The following is a 20,591-nucleotide window of genomic DNA, read 5'->3' on the forward strand; positions in this document are numbered from 1 at the left end:
TAAAAAGCTATATAAACATAGCCTAAAGCTATGTTAGGTCGCCTTAACGCGTCGATCGATCAACGATTTTTGCACACGAAAATACCGCAAGCGGAGTTTACCGACGAACCTCTAAATTGCCTTGTTGCTTGCGCCTTGTGCTTTATCAAATCTGTATCGATTCCTCCTTCCTCTTTCCCTTCTTCCCTTTCTCCCTTCCTTTTTCCAGAATGTCAGCTCCAAGTGTTCCTAGCAAACCTCAACATTCTCGCCATGATACGGCATTGATCCATGGTCTTTCGACCTCGGAGGTCCAGGCTTTGTCCGAGGCTTGTATTGAAGCAAAGGAGAGAGCTTATTGTAAGTTGTTGATCTGAAAGCAATGTTTTCTTTTTAAATGGTATGACAGTTGGGGAAAATACTAGGGAAGAGGAGGATGAGAATGAACAGTGACCTTGACTCCATTTCAAAAATCACAAGACACAATTCCGACCAAAATTCCCTCCTGATATCAACCTCTTCCCACCAAACACCTCCTCTCACCTTTTGAATCCATCTGACTCCCACCCACAGGCCCTTACTCCAAATTCCGCGTCGGCGCCTCCCTCCTCCTGACCTCTGGCCAAATCATCCGCGGCGCAAATGTCGAAAATGCAGCTTATCCCGTCGGCACCTGCGCCGAACGAACAGCTCTAGGCACTGCGGTCGTCGAAGGCGCCAGAAGGGGAGATATCCGCGCATTGGCCGTCGCCACTGATATCTCGCCGCCGGCTTCTCCGTGTGGAATGTGTAGGCAGTATATCAGGGAGTTTTGCGAGGTGAGTGATATGTGCTGGGGAAAACGACGGGTGGGGGAAAGGGTGACAAGGGGGGATGATGATGGATTTGTGCTGACTTTTTGATTTATAGCCTTCGATGCCGGTTTTGATGTATGACAAGGATGGCAAGTCTACGGTTCTTACGTTGGAGCAATTGTTGCCCATGAGCTTTGGACCGGAGAGTTTGCCTATGCATTGAGTGGAGGGATTTGAGATGTTTGAGTAGGCAAGGGTTTTGGTGCTGCTCTGTGAGGAGGGACGTCCACTTGGGATGGTTATCTGAATTGGCTTCTGGCTGCATACCATTTGGGAAAGCATAGCATCGTTATATCACAGCATATCATTTTGGCTTGGAACAGTAGCTGTGCATTTGCATCTTTTATACATTTGGTGAACATTCAAAGTGGGGTATCAAGATATCTATACAATGCTCCTCCATGCATGCCATGCTTGAATTTGCCCTGCGTTGCTCAATGAATCAACACAACAGGCTTGCCAGGCTCAAAGGCATCAACACTCTCCCTGATATTAATCCAATACCTCAATTTCACAGCCTCTTCCTTTGCAGCATCCATATCATCATTCTTGAACGCCTCTTCCAAGACCCCCACACTGCCTGCAATCCTCCTTTCATTCAACTCTCTCAGCGGCTGTAGTTCCTCTTCTGACGCCGCCTCTTCAATAACCTCTCTCGTCTCCAACACCTCCATTAATAATTCTGGATCCTCGACCTTTGCGGTTTCATCCCCTGCCACGTCTATCCCGCGTAATTCCAAGATGTATTGCGCGCGCAGCAGTGGGTTTTGAAGTGTTTTGTAAGCTTCGTTTATACGTGCTGACAGTGCTTCTGCTTGGCGTTTCTTTTCCTGTGGTGCGAGGTCCGGGTGGGCTTTTGCTTGCAGCTGCAGGAACTCGCGGCGCAGGAGGGAGAGGTCGAGAGTGAAGGGACCTTTTGGCGGGAGAGCGTCCGGGCCGAGGGAGGGGAAGAAGTCGTAGTGGGTTTGAGGGAGGAGTGTTTCGCGGGAGGTTATTTTGGGTTCGTCATGGCGGCGTGGTGTGGTTGTTGAGATTGTTCGAGTGGTTGTGGTTGTGAAGGTGCGGGCGCAGGTGGAGAGCGGTGTTGAGGTCCTGAGGGGTGTGCGGAGGGCGAGAGCCGCGCTGTTGCGGGCCATGTTCGATAGTGATGTGCGCATTGTATCTTGTATGTCTTTCTCGAAACAGTGTTGAGATTGATGTTTTGAGGCAGGTGCATCCAAAGGTGTTCTGTCGCCTCGAAAAATAGCGTTGACATCATCCAGAGCCTTCCCTTTTGGGTTAGCGTCGCGATTGGCGTCCGGAGACTTTCTTTGTGTTTGCCTTTCACGTGCTTCAGTGTTTCCTCTGACAAGACTTCCAATTCTTGAACCTTCACTCATCCATCTTGGGCATTTATTTGGCGAGGGCGATCACTGCCCTTACTTCTGCATACTTTCTGGACATGGAACTTGGATTTCCCACTCGAAGTTCCAGCATCGTTGATGGAGCTGCTCGCGCACGCTTCAGCACCCAGCTCTCGAAAGGATGATGAGAGGTTTAAGCGCCAGGCGAAGGCTTACTCGTCCTTCCAGTCTGCGAGCATAGTTCGCCTTGATCTGAGCCAGAATCATGCCGGTTCATCAGTGCCAGCCGTTATGAATCTCTCGACCATGTCAAGGGCCAACCAAGACGCTTCTGTATATCTGGATGCCACCCAGGATGCTTGGACCGCATTAGATTCACAACTTTACTCTGCTTCACAAGAGTCGGCTTATCAAAGTCATCTGGAGAGCGATGATGAGGGAAACCTAGACGAAACGATACTGCCATTTCCCGTCGACCCATCCATGCCGCCACGTCGAGTACGCACTGCCCTACCACCGGACGAATCTGCATTGCTCGCCAAAGATTCCCCGAAAGCTGGAGAGCTGCAACCATCGTCCGCTATTCCCGGATTTGAACCAGACGGACACGAAAGCCATGTTCCCACACCCTCGAGATCATCGCATATCGACGAGCACCCAACGCCGAGCTACCTTGATGGCCTTTCGACCTTCAACCCTGCTGAGACACCTGTGCCTCGAATTGCGCTGCTGAGGGCCTCGAAATCATCCCTTCCGCAAGAAAACTTCTCATCACCCAGCGATGACATTCCTTCTCAGCTGCCGAGTACTTACTCGATAAGTGATATCAACTCTGATACTGTGCATAGCGATCAGCACCATGCACCCCCGAGTTCTGAATGGGGTAGCCTGCCTCGAGGAAGTGCTCCCCAGCCCTGGAATGGCATCATCGAGGACGAATCACCTTTGAAGGGCATCAGATCATTGGGTAAACGACGAGTTCAAACATCTTCACCACTCAAACAAACCCAGTCTCTTGAATCCCCTCGAGCAAACATGTCTGCTCATGTCCGACCTGCACGTTCCTCAGCTCCGTCTGGACAAGATGAAATCTCTTCAGCTTCCTTGGACCGTGCTGTCGTACCACGGACACGACAACAGACAGCTCCTGTGCGCCAGACATTCTCTTCGTCGTTTGAGCTTCGCTTTTCTTCTGCTCCACAAGCTCAAGGGACGCCTTTTATCAGTGGGTATGATCCTGCTCCGTCAAGCAATGCCACGCAAGCATATTCTGCAGATTCAGCTTCGCGGTCATCATTCGAATTACGCTTCTCGTCTGCACCGCAAGGTGAGGGTTCCCACTTAGCTGGCGGCAGTGATACAGCTGCTCCTCAAATGCTCCGGCGGCAATCTCTTCAACAGCTCCTACCAACCTCTTTCGAATCTCAATTCTCCTCAAGTCCCGAAGCACGAGGTACTCAATCGACCTATAGGAGCAACACCGATGTCCCTGCCGTATCGAGACAGCATAGCCTTGGACAACTCTTGCCGACCTCTTTCGAATCTCGTTTCTCGTCCAGTCCGGAAGCTCAGGGAACACCTGTTCCTAGCAGCGAAGACCAAGTAGCAAATCGTGCCCAGCTCTCGTCTTCACCAAGATCGAAAATCAATCTTTTCCAGCCGGGAACGAAGTTCTTCTCAAGAACCAAAGCTCCTTCGTCTTCGGCAGCGGAAACCCCTATTCCAGATGTTTCAAAAAGCATGACCAACAACAAAACTCACACGAAGTCACATCCGTGGCATCCAACGCCTTCCGTTTCTAGACTCGGCTCCGCTGTCGTTCACCGAGCACTGTCCGAAAATGCTGGTGACGTGTCGACTCCGCTCCGTAGTGTGCGTGCAGACAAACGCACGCTTCTATCAGCCCGGATACCAGAGACCGTGATTGCAGCTAAGAAGCGCAAACTGGCGTCTTTGGCAACCCCGAAAGCGAAGCCCAACACTCAAGAGCGTGATATTATCAAAACACTGTCGACTCAAATCAATCCCCCACCTCCTCCAACCGGGTCAGGCTCATTTGCAACACATATTACACCACAATTGCAAAGTCAGTTCGGCAATCCCGATCTTCAGAAGATATACAAGCCTCATTATCCTCCCAACCGAGAACTCAGGCGCAGCGAAAGAGGTTATTGGCAAATTGACACCCGAGGCTGGAACGCCGAGATACAAATCAAATTCTGGAGCTTCTTGCAGACAACCATCGGAAGCGGTGCAAGTGGATGGGGCATCTGGTGTCTACGAGAAAATGGCGGAAAGGATGATACTGAGCATCAAGGGGCAGACGACGAATTGGAACTGGGTACAGTCAAGATCTTTTGCTGGGGCGAGGTCGTGAGACATGTTTGGTTACTATGCTATGTGGCTAGTAATACCAAGGTGAAGTACGTGGAATCCCATTGGTTTGATGCGGATGGGAAGGTTGTGATCAGGGTATGAGCATTTATTGACACCGATTGGAAATATGAATGATTTTGGATATCAGAGATGGAGCCTTGCACCTTGTGGTGAGGCAAAAACTTTGTTTCCTCGCTTCAAGAAGAGCTTCTTTCATCTCGGCATGTTGAATTAAAGGAGTGCTCTCTTCGCGAAATTGGGCGTCGTCCCGCGACTTAGCCACTGGAATGACCGAAGGCTCAGGTATATTATTGTCATTGTTATGGTTCAGGATGTCAACCGATGTCAACTAAGTAGGTGGGGCCAGCCTCGCTCCTTCCACCACACAGTCACCTCGGGGCTTTGTGCATGCAGCCGGTCAGCACTAGCCATCTTTGAACCGCACGACAAACACATGACCCAGGACTCGAACACATTCAGAATCGGTCGCGAATTGACGAAGGGTTTGTGAGACTGACACACACAGGCCCTTTGCTATGACCTGCAGAAACTTCCAGGCTCAAGCTCAGAACCTAGCAGTCATTTGTTAGAGCTACGACAGCCATAGCCATAGCTGTGCTGACTGACGTTAGAGATACCGGCCAGTCAAGCTAGTTAGTAGTGTATGACCGCAGCATTGTGGTCTCCAAGTCGACGATCTGTTCAGCCCCGATATCGACTCAGCCTTGCAAAAGCGATCAGCTTTCTCTACTTCAGCCAAAGGCCTCCCCTTTTGATTGTCCAGATTGGTTTTGGATCGGTTGCACCTCATCATGAACGAATTAATAAAGCGGCTCGGAAGCATAGAAGTTCTGCAATGGTCTGAAGGCAGCGTGCTGTAAGCAGTCCGTGTAGTTTTGAGAGCATTTACTAATCCGCCCAGAATCATCTTTGTTCAAGCCCCAGATCCTGCGGGTTCTGAACCTTCGAAGGGCAACAATGCTGATTGGACTGTAGAACATCTAGGCGATGAGGCCTTGGAACAGTGTACTACCGCGAAATGGACTTGTCGCGACCTCGACCCACTGGGCAGACTTGGACCCGAACTTGAGCGGTACGGAATTCGACTCATACAGGCTTCTGGGTCTGCAATACATGTGAGTAAATCCAAGCTCTCATGATCACAGTCACGCCTCTGATGCCAGCAAAGCTTTCACTAAAACACATCGTGTTTGTGGGTGACGGACTAGGCAGTCTGGTAGTTCTGCAGGTATGCTCGTGTGAAGTCTGGACTTGGCAATCTCGTTTACATTGAGTAAAGGCACTTTCGTCCATCGTATCTCACCCTCAGCCCATGGGCAATGTCGCTACCTGTTTCTTTGGTGCTATGCTTGTGGGCATACCGCCTAAGGGTGACAAGGGTCCCCTGACGAGGGAATGGCTTGAGCTTGAGCCCACGTTGGATTCGCTCTATGAGAAGACTGCTAATTTCCACGCACCGTTGTCTGTGTTTGAGGACTTTGGAGAACTATTCATCAAAGAACTTCAGAATCTAATCAAGAACCTCGACGGAAAGGGTGATTTTCTTCACAATGCGCTTCGATCAGGCCTTTCCCCAAGCGAATATGTGCTCAGCAATCGACAAGCATTGACCGACCACGATATCATGGAAGCTTTGCATCTAGCTCAATGGCATGCGACAAAGGAGGCTGGCAGAATCAGCTCGAGCCATTTGGATGGGTCCATCGATTGGAAAATTTGGGACACACTCGCAGAACGCATAGATATCTGCTCAAGCATCGAAAGCGAGTTCTGGTGTAACGCCAATATCCGCCGCGATTTTGACATACCGCAAAGTGTCGACTTTGGCGGTACCAAAATCGCTCTTTTGAGTTGGGAATTGCCAGAAGCGGTGAGGGACTGGGATCTTAGTCGACAGCTATCTGACTACTTGGACTCCATCTCCATCTCCGGACGAGATGGTCGTTTTGAGGCCTTAGATTGCAACACATATTTGCGAAAGTATTGGGGCAACCTTGGTGTCCGAATAGCTTCGCTCTTGTTAACCGCAGCAGCACAAGTATACTGGGATAAGGGCGAGACTATAACGCTACCCGTAGATGACAAGGACGGCCTCGTGGTATTTGCTTTCCCCACTCACGTCCTGCTCTTGACAGAATACAAGGATACGTATCTCGATTCGCGATTCTGTGAGATAGCTCAATGGTTCTGCCAGACATTCCGGATACCCAAGACGGAGGAGAAGGAAATTGATCAAGGACTGCAAATATCACGCAGTATCGCACTTGACCATCGCCTCCTCGGAGAAGAGCGGTCTGGAGATTTGTGTTTCCTCCTTCAACCGCTCATGCCTTTCAACCCTTCTCGTGCTGATTGCTGGACGTCGCTGTTCAAGCTTGGCATCGTAGCAGAGATATCTGACGATAAATTTGTCCCGCTTGATGATTTCGAGGGCATTGAGATTGACTTTCAGCTCATGGTATCCCTTGCCGCGGTTACATCATATTACTGGCTTGAGACTGACCATACTGCTGGGTTCATACTTCTTGGATTCTTCACGGCTCTTGTACCTGTATCGATGCATACGTCTGGTGCCATCGAATGGCACTTCGAGTCGAACTACCCAAAGGTGCTTGAATCCATACAATTGGATCACCAAACAGCTCCTCCTGAATTTCTATGCCCCTTGGACTTAGAGTCAACACAAGGACTCTGGGTACCAATCAAGGACACCACTCGACTTCACACCAAGCGATGTTTTGTTGGTCTTTGGCCGCAGGCAGAGGTCTTCCTAGGTTCTGAAGGTGCTGAGTATGCCCTGGGTGAAAGCAATCTTCCGTGTTTGTCAAAGGCTCTACACTTCGAAGGAGCTGAGCTCGCAGGAGCACTCGGAGGCGCAGCTGGTCCTGTGCAGCCAATCTTCCAGGGGACCGCAGTGTATAAGCTCCGCAGCCATGTCCAACAATTCGAAAAAGCCACCTGCTACGCTGCTGCACTCAACATCTTGACTAGACAAGTCGCACTGGTGTACGATCGGCAGTCCGATATTGGATGGCTCGTACCTCAACTGAGCCTTCTGTTGCATCTGTGTCATGTATATTACGCCATGCATCATGGTACATCCGGCCAACCGGATCCGATACCATGGGCATTACCCTCTTCTGACGGCGCTTCAGCTGCCCTTGAAGCATTTTCTGGTAGCAATGAGGTCGTGGTCACTAGCCATGGACCACACAAGAAGGTCTTGCTTGAGAATGTCCTCCTGACCTTGAACGCCAACTTCATGCAGACACACAGGACCAAACGATCGCCAACACCAACCATTGTGGGTTCCAAGAAGCTCTACTTTTCGGAACTCATGGACCAGGTGACTCAACCGCCTGGTGGTAGTCCATTGAGAGTGCTCAAAACCTCAAAGCTGCCTGCCACCAAAGCATGGCTTGACATCATCAATCATGTAGATGCCCTCTTCGTGTGCAAGAATATTGGCCAGGCCATTGGATTCGCAGGTATTCTCTGTCCTTCTAACAACACATCCAACCCGAATGGACCATCTGGACCGCCAACTTCTGTCGCTGACTGTCAGTGCTCTGAAATACCTCATGGTCAAGGCTATCTCGTAGCCCACAACAAATGTTTGCGGCGTGTTCTATCGAGGAGTCCGCTGGCCTGCAATCTTGCAGGACAGCCTTTCGACCCGCAAAATAAGCACAGTCTATGGACATGTCCTGTTCAAGTCTTGCAGAACCTTGAGAAGCTCGACAGTCACAAGGAACGTGTAGCGAATCCACCACCTGGGGGCCCTCCCGAGGGCGCTATTGTATTTGGTCGTTTGAAAGGCTCTTGGTTCTAAATAGATCGTCTTTTCTGCTCTCTTCTCTTCGCAATGGAATACATAGTCGCTTGCAATGCTTTCAAATCAGCTCGGAAGCCCAATTCGCCATCGCCCTTTGAACATTCACACTACCTGTATCTCACTATCTAACCTCGGTAGATTCAGCGTCCTTTGCCGCTTCTGCAGCCTTGCCTTCCAATCCACTCTGACTCTCAGCCTCCGCGACTTCATGTCCAACCAAAACATCCTCCCCAGCAACCTCCCTCCCCAACATCATATGCTGTACATTAACCTTTGGCCCTTTGAACCACTTTCTCGCAGATACAACCCACCAAACCAGAATCATAGCCATGGGTCCTCCGTAAACCAAACATGTCCAGTTCATCGTCGCCTCTGTAAGATCCGCTCCCACCACACTGGGCAAACACAAAATCGGCACCATCAACACCACAAATGCAGACGCAACTACACCAATAGGAATAGATGCCCTCCCTAAATTCCACGGGCCGGGGCGGAACCGATTGCCGACGAAAAACACTCTGATGAAAATGGGTGTGGTGAAAGCGACAAAGGCGGCAATAGCGCCGATGGAAAACATGGCTCCTGCCGCCAGACTGCCGCCGAAGATGAGCAGCAACATCAAACAGCCAACAGAAGTATTGAACCAAACCGCATTGACCGGCGTTTTCGTCCTCTGATTGACCTTCTTCCACACATTGGAAAACGGAAAACAATCATCTCTGGCGTAAGCGAAAGTGACCCTACTCGCGGCGATCATGCAACCTTGGCCCATGAAAAAGCCCGCGATGATTGTGAGGGAGAGGACGGCGAGGACGGTTCGCTGGGGCAGGATTTGGACCAGGTATGCGGCGAATGGTTGGCCCAGGTCGGATTCCAAAGCGTCGGGGATGGAGACGACGGTGTAGGCGACGACGAGTTGGAGGAACCAGCCGAAAGTGCCGCCGACGGCTGAGGTGAGGAAGATTGCGCGGGGGGAAGCGATGGCGGCGTTGCTGCATTCTTCTGCGAGGTGGAAGGGGGAGTCGTAGCTGCTTTGTCAGTATGGCAGAATAACGGGGAAAGGAAGCAGCCAGAGAGTAGCGCAAAGGCTTCATGACTTACCCGCTCATCGTCCAGATGACACCGATAAAACTCATGAGGATACCGACGCCAGAGGGAAAAGCAGTGCCAGCATAGATATCGCCCCAGACCTCCCTGCTAGGCGCGAATCGCGGCAGATTTTGCTCCTCACGATTGGTTCCAGCAGGGATCAAGATGATCACAACAACCAAAGCCACAATATTGAAACTGCTGCCAAAACTGTTGACTCTAGCAATGGTCTTGGTGGGTAAACTAGCCATACATGCATGGATAATCATCAAAAATACTGTCAAAAGGTAGACTTGATAGTTCTGGGGGACGAAGGAGGGGTTGACGATGGATGCGGCGGCGAGGGTCATGGCAGCGGTGCCGTAGTTGACAGAAGGTGCACCGGTGATTTGGCCCAGCCAGTTCGACCATCCGGTGATCCAGGCAGCCAGAGGACCCCAGCCAGGAGGGGCAAGGACGGCAGAAGCGTAGTATAATCCACCAGAGGTAGGCATGGAAGAGCAGAGTTCGGCCATGGAGGCGGCGACGGATTGGATACCTATCATAGCTACTAGCCAACCCCATGTCATGCCTGTTCATGCGTTAGCTATAGATCGCCGCCATGGACATTCCAAAGACAAATTTGTCAGGAGGTGGAAGGCGAGAAAACTTACCGGCAGTGCCGGCGTAGCCCATGCCATAATAGAGAGTACTCGCGAAACTGGGCAGTAGTCCCAGGACAGCGAAACTGACACAAAACGTCGTCCAGAGGTTGAATTCACGTTTGAATTCCGGTTTATAACCCAATGCCGCAAGGGTCTCTTCATCTTGATTCCAGCTATGCTTTGGATCATAGGGTATATCGCCATCTGGAAGGACAGAAGTCACCGGTTCTTGAGATACGCTTTTGCGCGTAGAGGGAGTGCGTTGCGACATGGTTGGGACGAGAGAATGATCGTCTGTCGAAGAATGTAAGAGAGATGGTGGTGAGATTGCAGCTTGGAAAGACGTCTGTATAGATAATCGCGACACCCACGGGTCTAGATTTGCTTTTCTATACCAAGCAAGATACAGTACTATTGCTTTCTGATAAGGGCATAGTAAGGCTTGAAGTCTGTCAGCGTGTACTACATCGCAACAGGCATATCCATGCGAATGGAAGGTATCCCGCAACCAATAAAGAGCAAGTGGAACTTCGGCCAACCAGATAGGCAGACGGAATCATTTCCGCCACAAGAGGAGTTGTGGTCGATATCATGGCTGGTGGAGGTACGTACGCACCTCGAGAGTTGTGGTGGTGTTATCTTATCTCTATAAGCTTATCCTGCCAATGGGCGATCATGCATGGGTATGCGGGGTATGCTGGTTGCGATAGTGGACTCATTGCTTTAATATGTGATCAGGGTTCACTCGTCGCAACTCGAAGTACGGCTGTTCTGGTATTTAAAGACGTGTTGCCGTGTGCCAGGGTTTGCTGTGTCGTGTCAGTAGTCCATCGCAATACTCCGAGAACTCGATATTCCTGGAGTAGGACAGGGTTGCATCGCGACCTAGCATATGGGCATGACAGAAGCTGTAAGCTCGACTGAATGTCAGTAGGTACTTGTCATCCCAGTCGACCTCAGGCAACGCCTTGTGGTGAGGTTTCGTATCGTCAACGCCTTAACACGCGGCGCTCGCGACCCTTGAAACCGGCATGTCAAGCGATAGAATTGTCAAAGAACGCTTCGACGCTTAATGCTGGCCTATATCCTCTCGTAGAAAATATGCTTCCTTCCTCTCCTCCCTCCATTTTTCATTATGCTCTTCCCTGGATCCAACCATATTTGGCCTCGGGTGTCATGCTTGTTGCCCAGTCCAACGATGCCTACTTCTTTGGTCCACCCTAGCCTCTCTTGCCCATCTCGTTACAGCAAAAACAGCTCCAAGAACCTGATCTTCCTCTCTCTGCCCGCAGCCTTTTCTTTCTCCTTCTGCCCCTCTTCTTCTCCTCCCCTGATCATAGCACCATAGAACGTACACGCCAATGCCCTTCCGACACCCTGTCTCCAAGCCTCCTTTCCATCCTTTGCCCAATTCTTCTTTCTCAAATTTTGCGGTATCGTAACCAAGAACGTCGCTGGAGGTGGAGATTTTGCCAACAAAGCAGGGTGGTTATGGGTAATAGCCGTGATGGTCTCGCTGATGATGCGATCCAGCATCGAGGTGATCAGGATAAAGGAGATGGAGTGAGAAGGAGCAGAGGACAGAATTTCTTGCGCCCATGTGCGTTGTTCCTCCGCCGATTGGGCAAGTTTGGATTTTTCCTGTTTGGTAAGTCCGACATCCAATTGCGTCCAGATGTCCTTGGTCACAATGCCTTGATCCATGGCGCTCATAAACATGATGAAAAACTCGGCCAACGACTCTAATTTTTCGATATGAGAGATGTCAGAAGGAAACACAGAGTCAAAGGAAACATCTGTATCCAACGCTTCCACGATATCAGCAAGACGATCATGTCGTTCTTTGTCATCTTTGCAAGTCCAAGACTGCGGCACGAATGGCCAGCCAGCAAAGCGCTCCCAAGGCGGCGGCTGTGTGGACGGATCATGCAGCATGCCCCACTCAGCAGTAACGCGGACGGTTAATTCCTCTATCACCTCCGTCAGCCGGAATAGCTCGCGGGGCGCCGACCACTTTACCGGTGTTTCGTCGTCAATAGCCGAGCCCGCAGATGCAGTGCTTTTACTACTATCGGGTCGCTGCCGTTGAAGTTTGCGGATGCCGCCTTCGGGGATCCTTATGAGTTTTGAGATCGAGTGACCGAGTGAGGATTCCAGCCATGTGCCACGGAGAGGGATGAAGTGGTCACGGCCATTTTCGACTCGCAAAACGAGGATATCTTCCATGGACTTTATGCCTTCATTGAATTGGCGGGCGAGACTGACGTCGAGAATACGGAGTTCGAGTTCCACGTTGAAGGCTTGACCGGGCTCGAGGGTGCGTTTGCTGAGATCGGAGGATAGTTTACCGGTACCATCATCAATCTTCATGCTTACCCAACTTGGAGATGTTCCGGGATGTTGGCCGGGGCCGACGGGGCGATCAATAAAGTAAACAGTTGCCGGTACTTGACCTGTATTTGCTACAGTAAGGCTTCGATGCTTGTGCATTGCATACCTGACTTCGCCAAACCAGACACCTTCGAATTTGAGGGGATCGTCATCGGAGGTGCCTTCTTCGTTAGAATGAGGACGATCGACCACAACTAGCAAGCAACTGTTGTTAGTAAGAAGACCTCTCAAGCATGTAAAGCCTTTTCACAAACCTGTCACGTTGGGCCGACCCTCATTCTCTGCCCTATCCAACTCCCGTGCAACTTCCTGATGAATCTTTGATTTCAGCTCTGGAACGACAGCATCATACTTGAATGAGAAAATAGCGTCCAGTGGCTTGTGATCAGAAGACAAAACTCTCTGATGCGCCACATATGCTTCCAAACTGATTTCGTCAGCGAAGCCTTCTTTCGTGATGACTGTTCCAGGAGGTGCATCGTCATATTCATCGTATGAGCCAGATTCGTCAGCATCTTCGTCAGGATCATAGTCGTAAAGCATTTCCTCGTCCTTGGCTGCCTCGTCCATGCCATTGTTTTTCATCTCTTCGTCTTTCCTCTTGGACTCTTCTTCTTCGGCAATCGTGCTCTCGTATGAAAGCATGTCGCGCCGTGTCCGCCAGAGGATACGATCACACCAACTCGGTGCTCGCCTCTTCTCGCTAGAGTCGAAGACGCCGACACTTCCAGCATCGTACTTGTATGTGGGTAAAAACGTGATTGGTCCCTCTTGCCAGCCCTGGAAGGCCTTTCTTGCCTTTTGTTGTTGGTGCAATTCATCGTGGGGCAACAAAGATGACAGAGTGGTATGTAATGAAGCAGGATCATCTACTGCATCGAGTGCCTCTTCTGCGTCAATGTCTTCGTCCTGGACGTCGTCATCTTCGCGTGACCTCACAGTCGACACTTGAGAAACTCCAGAATCCGTAGAAGTTCTGTTCTCCCTTCGTCTTTCGATCGAAGCTTGGTTGCGCGCGATTTCCTTGTCGACCTTCTTGCCTTGCTTCTTGGATAGATCGTACTCGTTTCGTGTATGCAGCATCAACAAGCGGCGGACGTCTTCGCCAGGGATGCCCTCAAGTCTGTAGTTCAGGTCGCCAACAAAGAAAGCAAAGTCTGCATCATCGATGCCTTCGCCAATATTCTGCGAGAGGCCCATTGAATCGGAGATGGGCTCGAACTTGGTGCGACTCATAACTTGTCCATAATCCCAGTTCCTGCGCTCGACAGCACCTTTGTCCGTTCCAGCAGCCAGATGAGCGTTGACAAAGACTAGACGAGTCGTTTCTCCGAGGACGATGCGGGCAGTCACGGCGCCCTTGTTGCCCATATAACCCATGAGTCCTGTACCGACACTAGTCGTGCTAACAGATTTGATATCCGCAGCCACGTCCGGAGAGGCATATATTAGCAGCAGCATTCCTATAAGCTGTTGTTCGGCGACGAATTTGTATCCTCTGGGCAGATGGGCTTCCATCTCGCTCTTCCATTTCTGGCCAACCGAAGGATCCGTGTATGGTCTCAGTGCTTCCGCGGCAGAATTGACGTCCACGATTTCCTGAAGTCCTAGGAGATAAAGTCCGATGTCTTCGCCTCCAGGTAATAGGCCAGGGTCATTTTTTGGCAAGGTGGATTTCTTCTTCTTGTATCGGGCTTCCTGATCTTCCACGCCTTCACGATCATCCAGTGAACTTCGGTCTTGTGATGCCGCATCATCCTTTGATTCGGATTCATCCTCGACAGTGAGATCGGTCAAGCCTTCAGCAATTCCTTTGCCGTCAACAAACCAAGCAATATCTTTCTCAGCGCCCTTGTAAGCAGCGGCATTCCAAGTTCCAACCTTCAATCACAAACGTCAACTCATCACTCATCCATAACATTTTCAACATATCCACATACCTTGATCTTGATGTTTTTCGGTTTCGTGTATTCAGACCTCCTGGAATAAACCGCTTGCGAAAGTGACTGTTGATTCGACGTCGGAGGTTGAATCGATTCGGGGTATCCGCCAGGTAGTGCATTAACCACTTCTTGCATCAGACTGCTAGAAGTGCTTGTCGGTCGCGATGATTTGGTGCTCGACATGATTGCTCATCTGATGCGATTACGAGAAACCAAGGATGCCCAGCGCGGGTAGTCTGCGAAGGAAGCCGCTGATCTTGCTCAATAAAGGTGCAGTGAAAGCTTGGAATGCGAGTGAGATGATTCACAGAGCTTCAAACCCCCTTCTGTGCAACTGTAAAACGGTCTCTGTCGAGCGCAATTAATAAGTTGAGGCTCTCGAAGTTGCGAAAGAAGTCATGGGTTATGGCAATAATGTTGTTTCCATGTGGTCACCCGCGGGGAGGCTGTAAAACGCAAGATCGACCAAAAGGCTTGGCCAGACTCTCGTCTGCAAATCACAGCATGACGAGATGGCAGTTGAAGGAACCACTTTTTTCCGATCTCTCTGCTGCGCCTCACTGGTATGATGATGTATTTTCTATGATATCGATGTGGGAACAAATAGAAGAAGAATTCAACAGCAAGAATTTGTCAAGGGTTGTGTTTAGTATACATTGATGCAACTTTTTTCCCCGTTATCCTCACAAAGGATGTAGAAGCAATAGCGAAGCTCGAGGAAGCTCTCTCTGGTTTCAAAGTTCCATCTTTCCTCCCCTGCCAATTCGTCACTCCCAAAAACACCGGACATAGAAAATCGATTTGATAGAACTTTCTTCAAAAAAAGAAAAACGGAGAGGTGTGATGAAAAGGTCCAAAGATGCAGCTTGCTGCTGACAAGAATAATTCATATGTCGTGGTGTCAGTGTTTTTATGAAGCCATACCGCCATCCACTTCGCCGTCGGCTATCGCAAGACGCTGCTTGACAGTCTTCGCCTTTTTGCCAGTGTTTTTCTTGGCTTTCTTCGATGGAGGACCGTCCCCTGCAGGCACTGGTGTAGCTGCTCCGGATGGCTTGTTACTGTGATCGTCGTCGAATTGGCCCTCGCCTACAACAGTTTGGTTAGCATATAGTGTCAGATCATAAGAAACGAGGTTCTGCTTACCTTCATGGTACATGTCGTCCATACTGATTTCCTTCTTCTTCGTAGGAGCCTTTCTCTTCTTGGCCTTGTTGGGTTCTTTGGCCTCTTGTTCGGCAAATTCGGCCTCTTTGCGCTCGATTTCAGCTGCTTGGTCGTCGTCGGCCAACCACAGAGCGATATCCTTCGTGCGATTCTCTCTGGTAGGGCGACCGTTGAAGTCAACACCCTTGTCGCCACTAGTAGCACCAGCGCCACCGGTGATGACCACACGTTGAACTTCTTCCTTCTGCAAAGCACGCTTGCGAATACGCTCTTCAATAGTGCCACGTGTGATGAGACGATAGACTGTGACCTGTCTTGTCTGTCCGAGACGATGAGCACGATCCATGGCTTGCGAATCGATAGTGGGGTTCCAATCACTGTCATAGAAGATGACAGTGTCCGCGGAGGTAAGATTGATACCGAGACCACCAGCACGGGTACTGAGAAGGAAGACGAAGATCTCGGGTGTCGACTGGAAAGCTGCGACTGTATCTCTACGGTCCTCCAGCTTTGTCGAACCATCAAGACGGCAGTATTTGTAGTTGCGGTATGTGAGGTACTCCTCCATCAAATCAATCATACGCGTCATCTGGAAGTAGAGTAGCACACGGTGACCGCCCTCCTTGAGTTCTCTAAGAAGCTTGTCCAATTGTGCCAGCTTGCCAGAGTCTGTGACGAAGCGACGCATACTCGGGACCTCGATGGTGGTGTATCCTTGCTTCTTGTTGATGGGCTCAGGCAACATGTTGGTGATAGGGTAATCAGACGGTGCGACCTTGTTTGACAGTAAAGCTTGCTCGGTCTCCAATGTGATAGGGTTGAGCGTGCTTCGGATGGAGGTGTTGAAGAATGTAGTCTCCTTTTCTACAATTGAATGTTGGCTGGGGCACACCAACTCGATCGGAGGTGCAGCTGCTGCTGGAAGAGAGCATGGCTCAATGTCGCTGTAGCCAGTCTCCTTGACAGCCATGCGAGAGACGTTCATCAGATTGCTCAGATAGCTATCGCCTGACACATCCGGAAGCAAGTTTGGCTTAGAGTGTTGAACCACGTTGAGCATGGAGTGCGCAGGTACATATCGCTCCTCGGCATCCAGATAGTCGCCTTGCTGGAAGAAGGTACGGCGTTTTGATTGACGCTCAAGCTCAACTGCTCGATCGAAAATGCCAGTACGAGCTGCTCTGGAAACCTCACTTGCTGACTGATCTACGAAGCGCAACCACGAGAAAGCGTCAGCGTTCTTGGTATTTTGCTTGATGTGGTCGGAGTCCCAGATGCTCATCATGTTTTTCAGCCATTTGTTTCTCCAGCCAGCACGCAAGTTGTCGGGTCCAGCCAAGTCCAATCGACCGCCCTCGGTGCCAAGCTGTTTGGGAAGCCAGTATTCGATCATGCTGCGCACCGAGTATGCCAGGTTTACAAAGTTGCCTTCTCTGCTGAAGGAAGCTGTCTCCGCCCAATACGAAAGAGCAAGTGGTGACGTGGTGTCTGCGCGCTCGAACAAGTCGGGGTGGTTACAGACTTTACGGAACTGCATTACAAGGTTCATCAAGGTTGCAGTGTCCTGATCATCTCCAACAGCCGCCTTCTCGATGAGATCAAGAATACTAATCTTGTTTCTCAGGTTGGCGTACAGAGCTCGTTGACGGTATGTAAGGTCGCAGTAGACGTCCTTCTCTACCTTGTCGCCAAGTTCCTTCTGGACATGCTTCTTGACACGACGCAACATGAAAGGCTTGAGGATCATGTGCAATCTCTTGAGCTGATCCTCGTTGAGCTTCGTGTTACTCTGCGCGTGACTCTCGATATCCTTCGAGAACCAGTCACTGAACTCATCATGCGAATCAAACAAACTCGGCATGATGAAATGGAGCAAAGCCCACAATTCTTGCATGTTGTTCTGGATAGGTGTACCGGTCAAGAGCAGACGATTACGGCAGTGGAAGCCGAGCAAAGCCTTCCATCTTGAACTTGAAGAAGACTTGATGGCTTGTGCTTCGTCCAAAATCATGTACTGCCAGCGGATTTTCTGGAAGTATGGCGTATCCTGCACCACAAGCTGGTACGATGTAACCAAGACGTGGAAGGAGGACTCGCGATTGTATGTGATGTGCTTGCGGTCCCAGAACTTTCGCAGAACTTTTCGGTCCTTTGCGTTACCCCAGTATGGCAAGACTTTGAGAGTAGGTACGAACTTGGCGATTTCTTGTTGCCAATTGTGCAGTGTTGAAGCCGGAGCGATAACAAGGAAGGGTCCCCAGATGTTGTGGACCTCGGCCAGGTATGCCATGACCGAGATGGACTGGACAGTCTTTCCAAGACCCATCTCATCTGCCAGGATACCGTTGATGCCTTGCTCGTACAGATTGACCAGCCAGTTGAGACCCTTGAGTTGGTACTCCTTGAGCTGACAGGTGAGCATGTTCGGTTGCGAGACATCCATGGTTTGCAGACTGGTAGGGTTTTGGAAGTTCATCTCGCCGTCGTCGAATTGTGACATCTTGTTCTCTCCATTGGGGTCCTGGTTGAATGCGCGTGCTCTGTCTTGTGCCTCCTGAACTGCGTTCTGAGCGTTGGCCATAGCAGCCTGTCGCAAAGCAGTTTCGTCTTCTGCGTCGAAGTCGAGGTCTTCGAAGTTCGTGACCTTGGTACTGAGGTCTGCAACGCTGTCGGGCAGATCGATCGTGTTGGCATTGGTTGGGCCAGGCCTCGTGGTCTGATCTGCAACGGAGGTGTCGTTTGTCGAGTTTTCGACTTCGTCCGTCTTGACCTTCTTGCCAATGAAATGTGAGTACAGCTCGGTTTGAGAGATCAAAAAGTTCAGCTTTCTCTTCTGGCGGTTTGCTTCGCGCTCGGCTTCGGCACGTTTGGCGTTCTCCAGCTCTGCTTTCTCAGCCATCTTGCGTTGATCACGTTCGTCTCTCTCGTTGCGCTTCCAGAAGGACAGCATCTCACGCATGGCACGCTTTGCGCGAGCTTGTACATCTTTGGTGCTCTTGTTGGTACGGAGCTGCCAACGACGGGCCTCCTTGGAAGCCAGCTGGGCCGTCTTGCGCATGTTACCTTGCTTGACTTCAAGAGCCTGAAGTCTGGTGCGAGCAATCTTGGACGCGCCTACTGAGATGTCCTTCCAAGCTTCACGATAGAGTTGTTCGTATGTCTTCTCACCCGGCTCGATGTCCTCCATAGGAGTGCCTTCCATACCATCACTAGAGGTACCCCGCAGGCTTCTGAGTCGCAGTTCTTCTCTCGGGGTAATCGGGGGCATGTCTTCGCCGCGGTCCATGAGGGCTTGTGCTTGAGCGGCGCTGTCCTTCTCGGCTTGTTTCTGGGCCTTGCTCTTTCGGGGACGATATCCTTTAGCGCCTTTCTTCGCTTTCGCGTCTGTTGTAAGGTCGTCATTAGCTTGGAAAGACGACATGAAGCCTCCTTCGAGGTCGGGAGGCCCGGGCGAGTCTCCAAGGAGAGCTTTGCTAGGAAGGCGGCCGTGTAGGAGGTCTTCGGTATTCCGTATCTTCTTACCATATTTCTGGACGTCCTTGAGCAGGCGGTTCTTTTCTTCATCATCGTCGAGGTCTTTGAGCTTTTCAATGGCTTCGTCGCGTTTGGCCGTTTCGTTGGCTAGGGTCCTTTCGCGCCGGCGCTTCCGTTGCATGTCCTTCTTGCGTTCCTTTTCATCTTCGGCATCCTTGACACGCACCTCCTCTTCGGCTTGCTTTTCGTGCGCGGCGACAAAGTGATCCTTGGCTAGGTTTGCGTTTGCGTCGAAGATTTCGAGATACATCTTGGTGGAAGCTTGTCTGCGTTTCTGTTTATCGTTAGTAATGTCTCGTCCAACAAGGATGAATCGGCAGACCTTTCGTTTGCCCATTTCCTTTTGTTCAATCTCGACCATGCGCTTGGCAGACCTTTGAACCCAAGCGACTTGAGGACCTTCGAATCCAGGTGCGTCCACATCGCTCATGTCGGCTCTTTCAATCTCGGCGTATGCCTCTTCAGTGGCTTCGATGGTCAAACCTGGGGGACCGGTCGGATAGTTGGTCGCCGGTGCAGGCGCTGAAGGAACGTCGCCATTACGCTCACGCTTGATGTTGCTGGAGTCGATTGCAGGAGCGGCGGGTGCAGGGTAGGCTTCAGGTACAGGTACGGGATGAGGAGCAAGGTATGGTTTGACAGGCTCGCGCGCTCTTTCTGGTGATCTCGAAGGAGCAGTTGCTGTAGGAGCTGGAGGCGGCGGAGGTTCTGAAGGGCCACTATCTGAAAGGATGTTGGAAACCGACATGGGGTTAGAGGAGCGTGCTGGAGGCTGTTCTGTGTAAGCGCATGTAGAGATGGTGGTATCTAGTGGTAAACGAACGTTTGGTGTTTGCGTGTCTGCGGGCGCAGCACTAGGACGAGAGTGGTATGATGGTGATGAAGGAGGTAGTGGAGCATTCATCGGGGTCAAGGGAGCCAGCTGAGGGCCTGGATGCGAAGAGTGGCTGGTACCTCGTGGACGTCCAGGTGTGTCGTAGTGGTATCCGTTGCTCTCGCGATGTCTGTCTGCAGACTCTGGCGCATGGTTGCGACCCTGTCTTGGAGTTAGTGGTGCCGTCAGCAGATGGTTGGAGATGGTGGACGAACAGGTATTGAGTCGGACAAAGGATCATAGTATGCAGATCGTTGAGCTGTCGGACTCGGGTTTCGATGCATGGATGGCGAGGGAGGATGGCTGCGTTGGTGTTGGGGAGAGTATGGTGGCCTTCCGGGGCCTTGTGGGTAGTCTTGCATGCTGTCGCTGAGATTGAAGCTTGCGCGAAACCCGCCGGCAGCACTTTGTTACGAGGTTGGCGAAGGTTGGCGCGACAGCATGAATTAATGACACAGGGTTGGCGACCAAGGACGGAAATATGGTGAGATGGATGTCGGCGGCACGAAGATAGTGGTGGCCTCAATTGGATTGCGCTGCT

General features: G+C 50.9%; 7 protein-coding genes across 7 annotated transcripts; 3 read left to right on the forward strand and 4 right to left on the reverse strand.

The window, feature by feature from the left end:
• Positions 1 to 263: 263 nt before the first annotated feature.
• On the forward strand, positions 264 to 987 carry M438DRAFT_259902 (cytidine deaminase; the record flags this gene model as incomplete). The annotated part of the gene is made up of 3 exons (XM_029899759.1): positions 264 to 339; positions 553 to 797; positions 889 to 987. Coding segments are annotated over 3 exons (420 nt in total), but the record flags the coding sequence as incomplete, so codon positions are not given.
• A 280-nt stretch (positions 988 to 1,267) lies between these two features.
• Positions 1,268 to 1,969, reverse strand: M438DRAFT_368731 (Co-chaperone Hsc20; the record flags this gene model as incomplete). Its single annotated transcript, XM_029908067.1, has 1 exon — positions 1,268 to 1,969. The coding sequence occupies one exon, from the start codon at positions 1,967 to 1,969 to the stop codon at positions 1,268 to 1,270; it is 702 nt and encodes a 233-aa protein (XP_029756377.1).
• A 226-nt stretch (positions 1,970 to 2,195) lies between these two features.
• Positions 2,196 to 5,051, forward strand: M438DRAFT_348935 (uncharacterized protein). The gene has a single exon (XM_029906265.1). The coding sequence runs from the start codon at positions 2,315 to 2,317 to the stop codon at positions 4,652 to 4,654; it is 2,340 nt and encodes a 779-aa protein (XP_029756378.1). The 5' UTR covers positions 2,196 to 2,314; the 3' UTR covers positions 4,655 to 5,051.
• Positions 5,052 to 5,214: 163 nt separating this feature from the next.
• M438DRAFT_112339 (uncharacterized protein) lies at positions 5,215 to 8,472 on the forward strand. The gene is made up of 4 exons (XM_029898708.1): positions 5,215 to 5,429; positions 5,475 to 5,688; positions 5,742 to 5,801; positions 5,853 to 8,472. The coding sequence occupies exons 1-4, from the start codon at positions 5,365 to 5,367 to the stop codon at positions 8,403 to 8,405; spliced, it is 2,892 nt and encodes a 963-aa protein (XP_029756379.1). The 5' UTR covers positions 5,215 to 5,364; the 3' UTR covers positions 8,406 to 8,472.
• Positions 8,468 to 10,412, reverse strand: M438DRAFT_385962 (amino acid transporter; the record flags this gene model as incomplete). The annotated part of the gene is made up of 3 exons (XM_029908982.1): positions 8,468 to 9,436; positions 9,510 to 10,068; positions 10,151 to 10,412. 3 exons carry the CDS (start codon positions 10,410 to 10,412, stop codon positions 8,530 to 8,532), a joined length of 1,728 nt encoding a protein of 575 aa, XP_029756380.1. The 3' UTR covers positions 8,468 to 8,529.
• A 971-nt stretch (positions 10,413 to 11,383) lies between these two features.
• Positions 11,384 to 14,610, reverse strand: M438DRAFT_282046 (DNase I-like protein; the record flags this gene model as incomplete). The annotated part of the gene is made up of 3 exons (XM_029901283.1): positions 11,384 to 12,726; positions 12,787 to 14,413; positions 14,473 to 14,610. The coding sequence occupies 3 exons, from the start codon at positions 14,608 to 14,610 to the stop codon at positions 11,384 to 11,386; spliced, it is 3,108 nt and encodes a 1,035-aa protein (XP_029756381.1).
• A 775-nt stretch (positions 14,611 to 15,385) lies between these two features.
• Positions 15,386 to 20,412, reverse strand: M438DRAFT_339005 (uncharacterized protein; the record flags this gene model as incomplete). Its single annotated transcript, XM_029904177.1, has 5 exons — positions 15,386 to 15,564; positions 15,622 to 19,450; positions 19,499 to 19,948; positions 20,000 to 20,212; positions 20,266 to 20,412. 5 exons carry the CDS (start codon positions 20,410 to 20,412, stop codon positions 15,386 to 15,388), a joined length of 4,818 nt encoding a protein of 1,605 aa, XP_029756382.1.
• Between the last annotated feature and the right edge of the window lie 179 nt (positions 20,413 to 20,591).

The sequence above is a fragment of the Aureobasidium pullulans genome (genome assembly GCF_000721785.1).
Source record: "Aureobasidium pullulans EXF-150 unplaced genomic scaffold scaffold_26, whole genome shotgun sequence".
NCBI lineage: Eukaryota > Fungi > Ascomycota > Dothideomycetes > Dothideales > Saccotheciaceae > Aureobasidium > Aureobasidium pullulans.

Bases quoted from the DNA above. Each gene is read 5' to 3' on its own strand.
- M438DRAFT_348935 (XM_029906265.1), top strand. From the start codon at position 2,315: ATGGAGCTGCTCGCGCACGCTTCAGCACCCAGCTCTCGAAAGGATGAT.
- M438DRAFT_112339 (XM_029898708.1), top strand. From the start codon at position 5,365: ATGAACGAATTAATAAAGCGGCTCGGAAGCATAGAAGTTCTGCAATGG. The intron at 5,689-5,741 runs GTGAGTAAATCC...ATGCCAGCAAAG, and splicing joins CTTCTGGGTCTGCAATACAT to CTTTCACTAAAACACATCGT. The intron at 5,802-5,852 runs GTATGCTCGTGT...CATTGAGTAAAG, and splicing joins GCAGTCTGGTAGTTCTGCAG to GCACTTTCGTCCATCGTATC.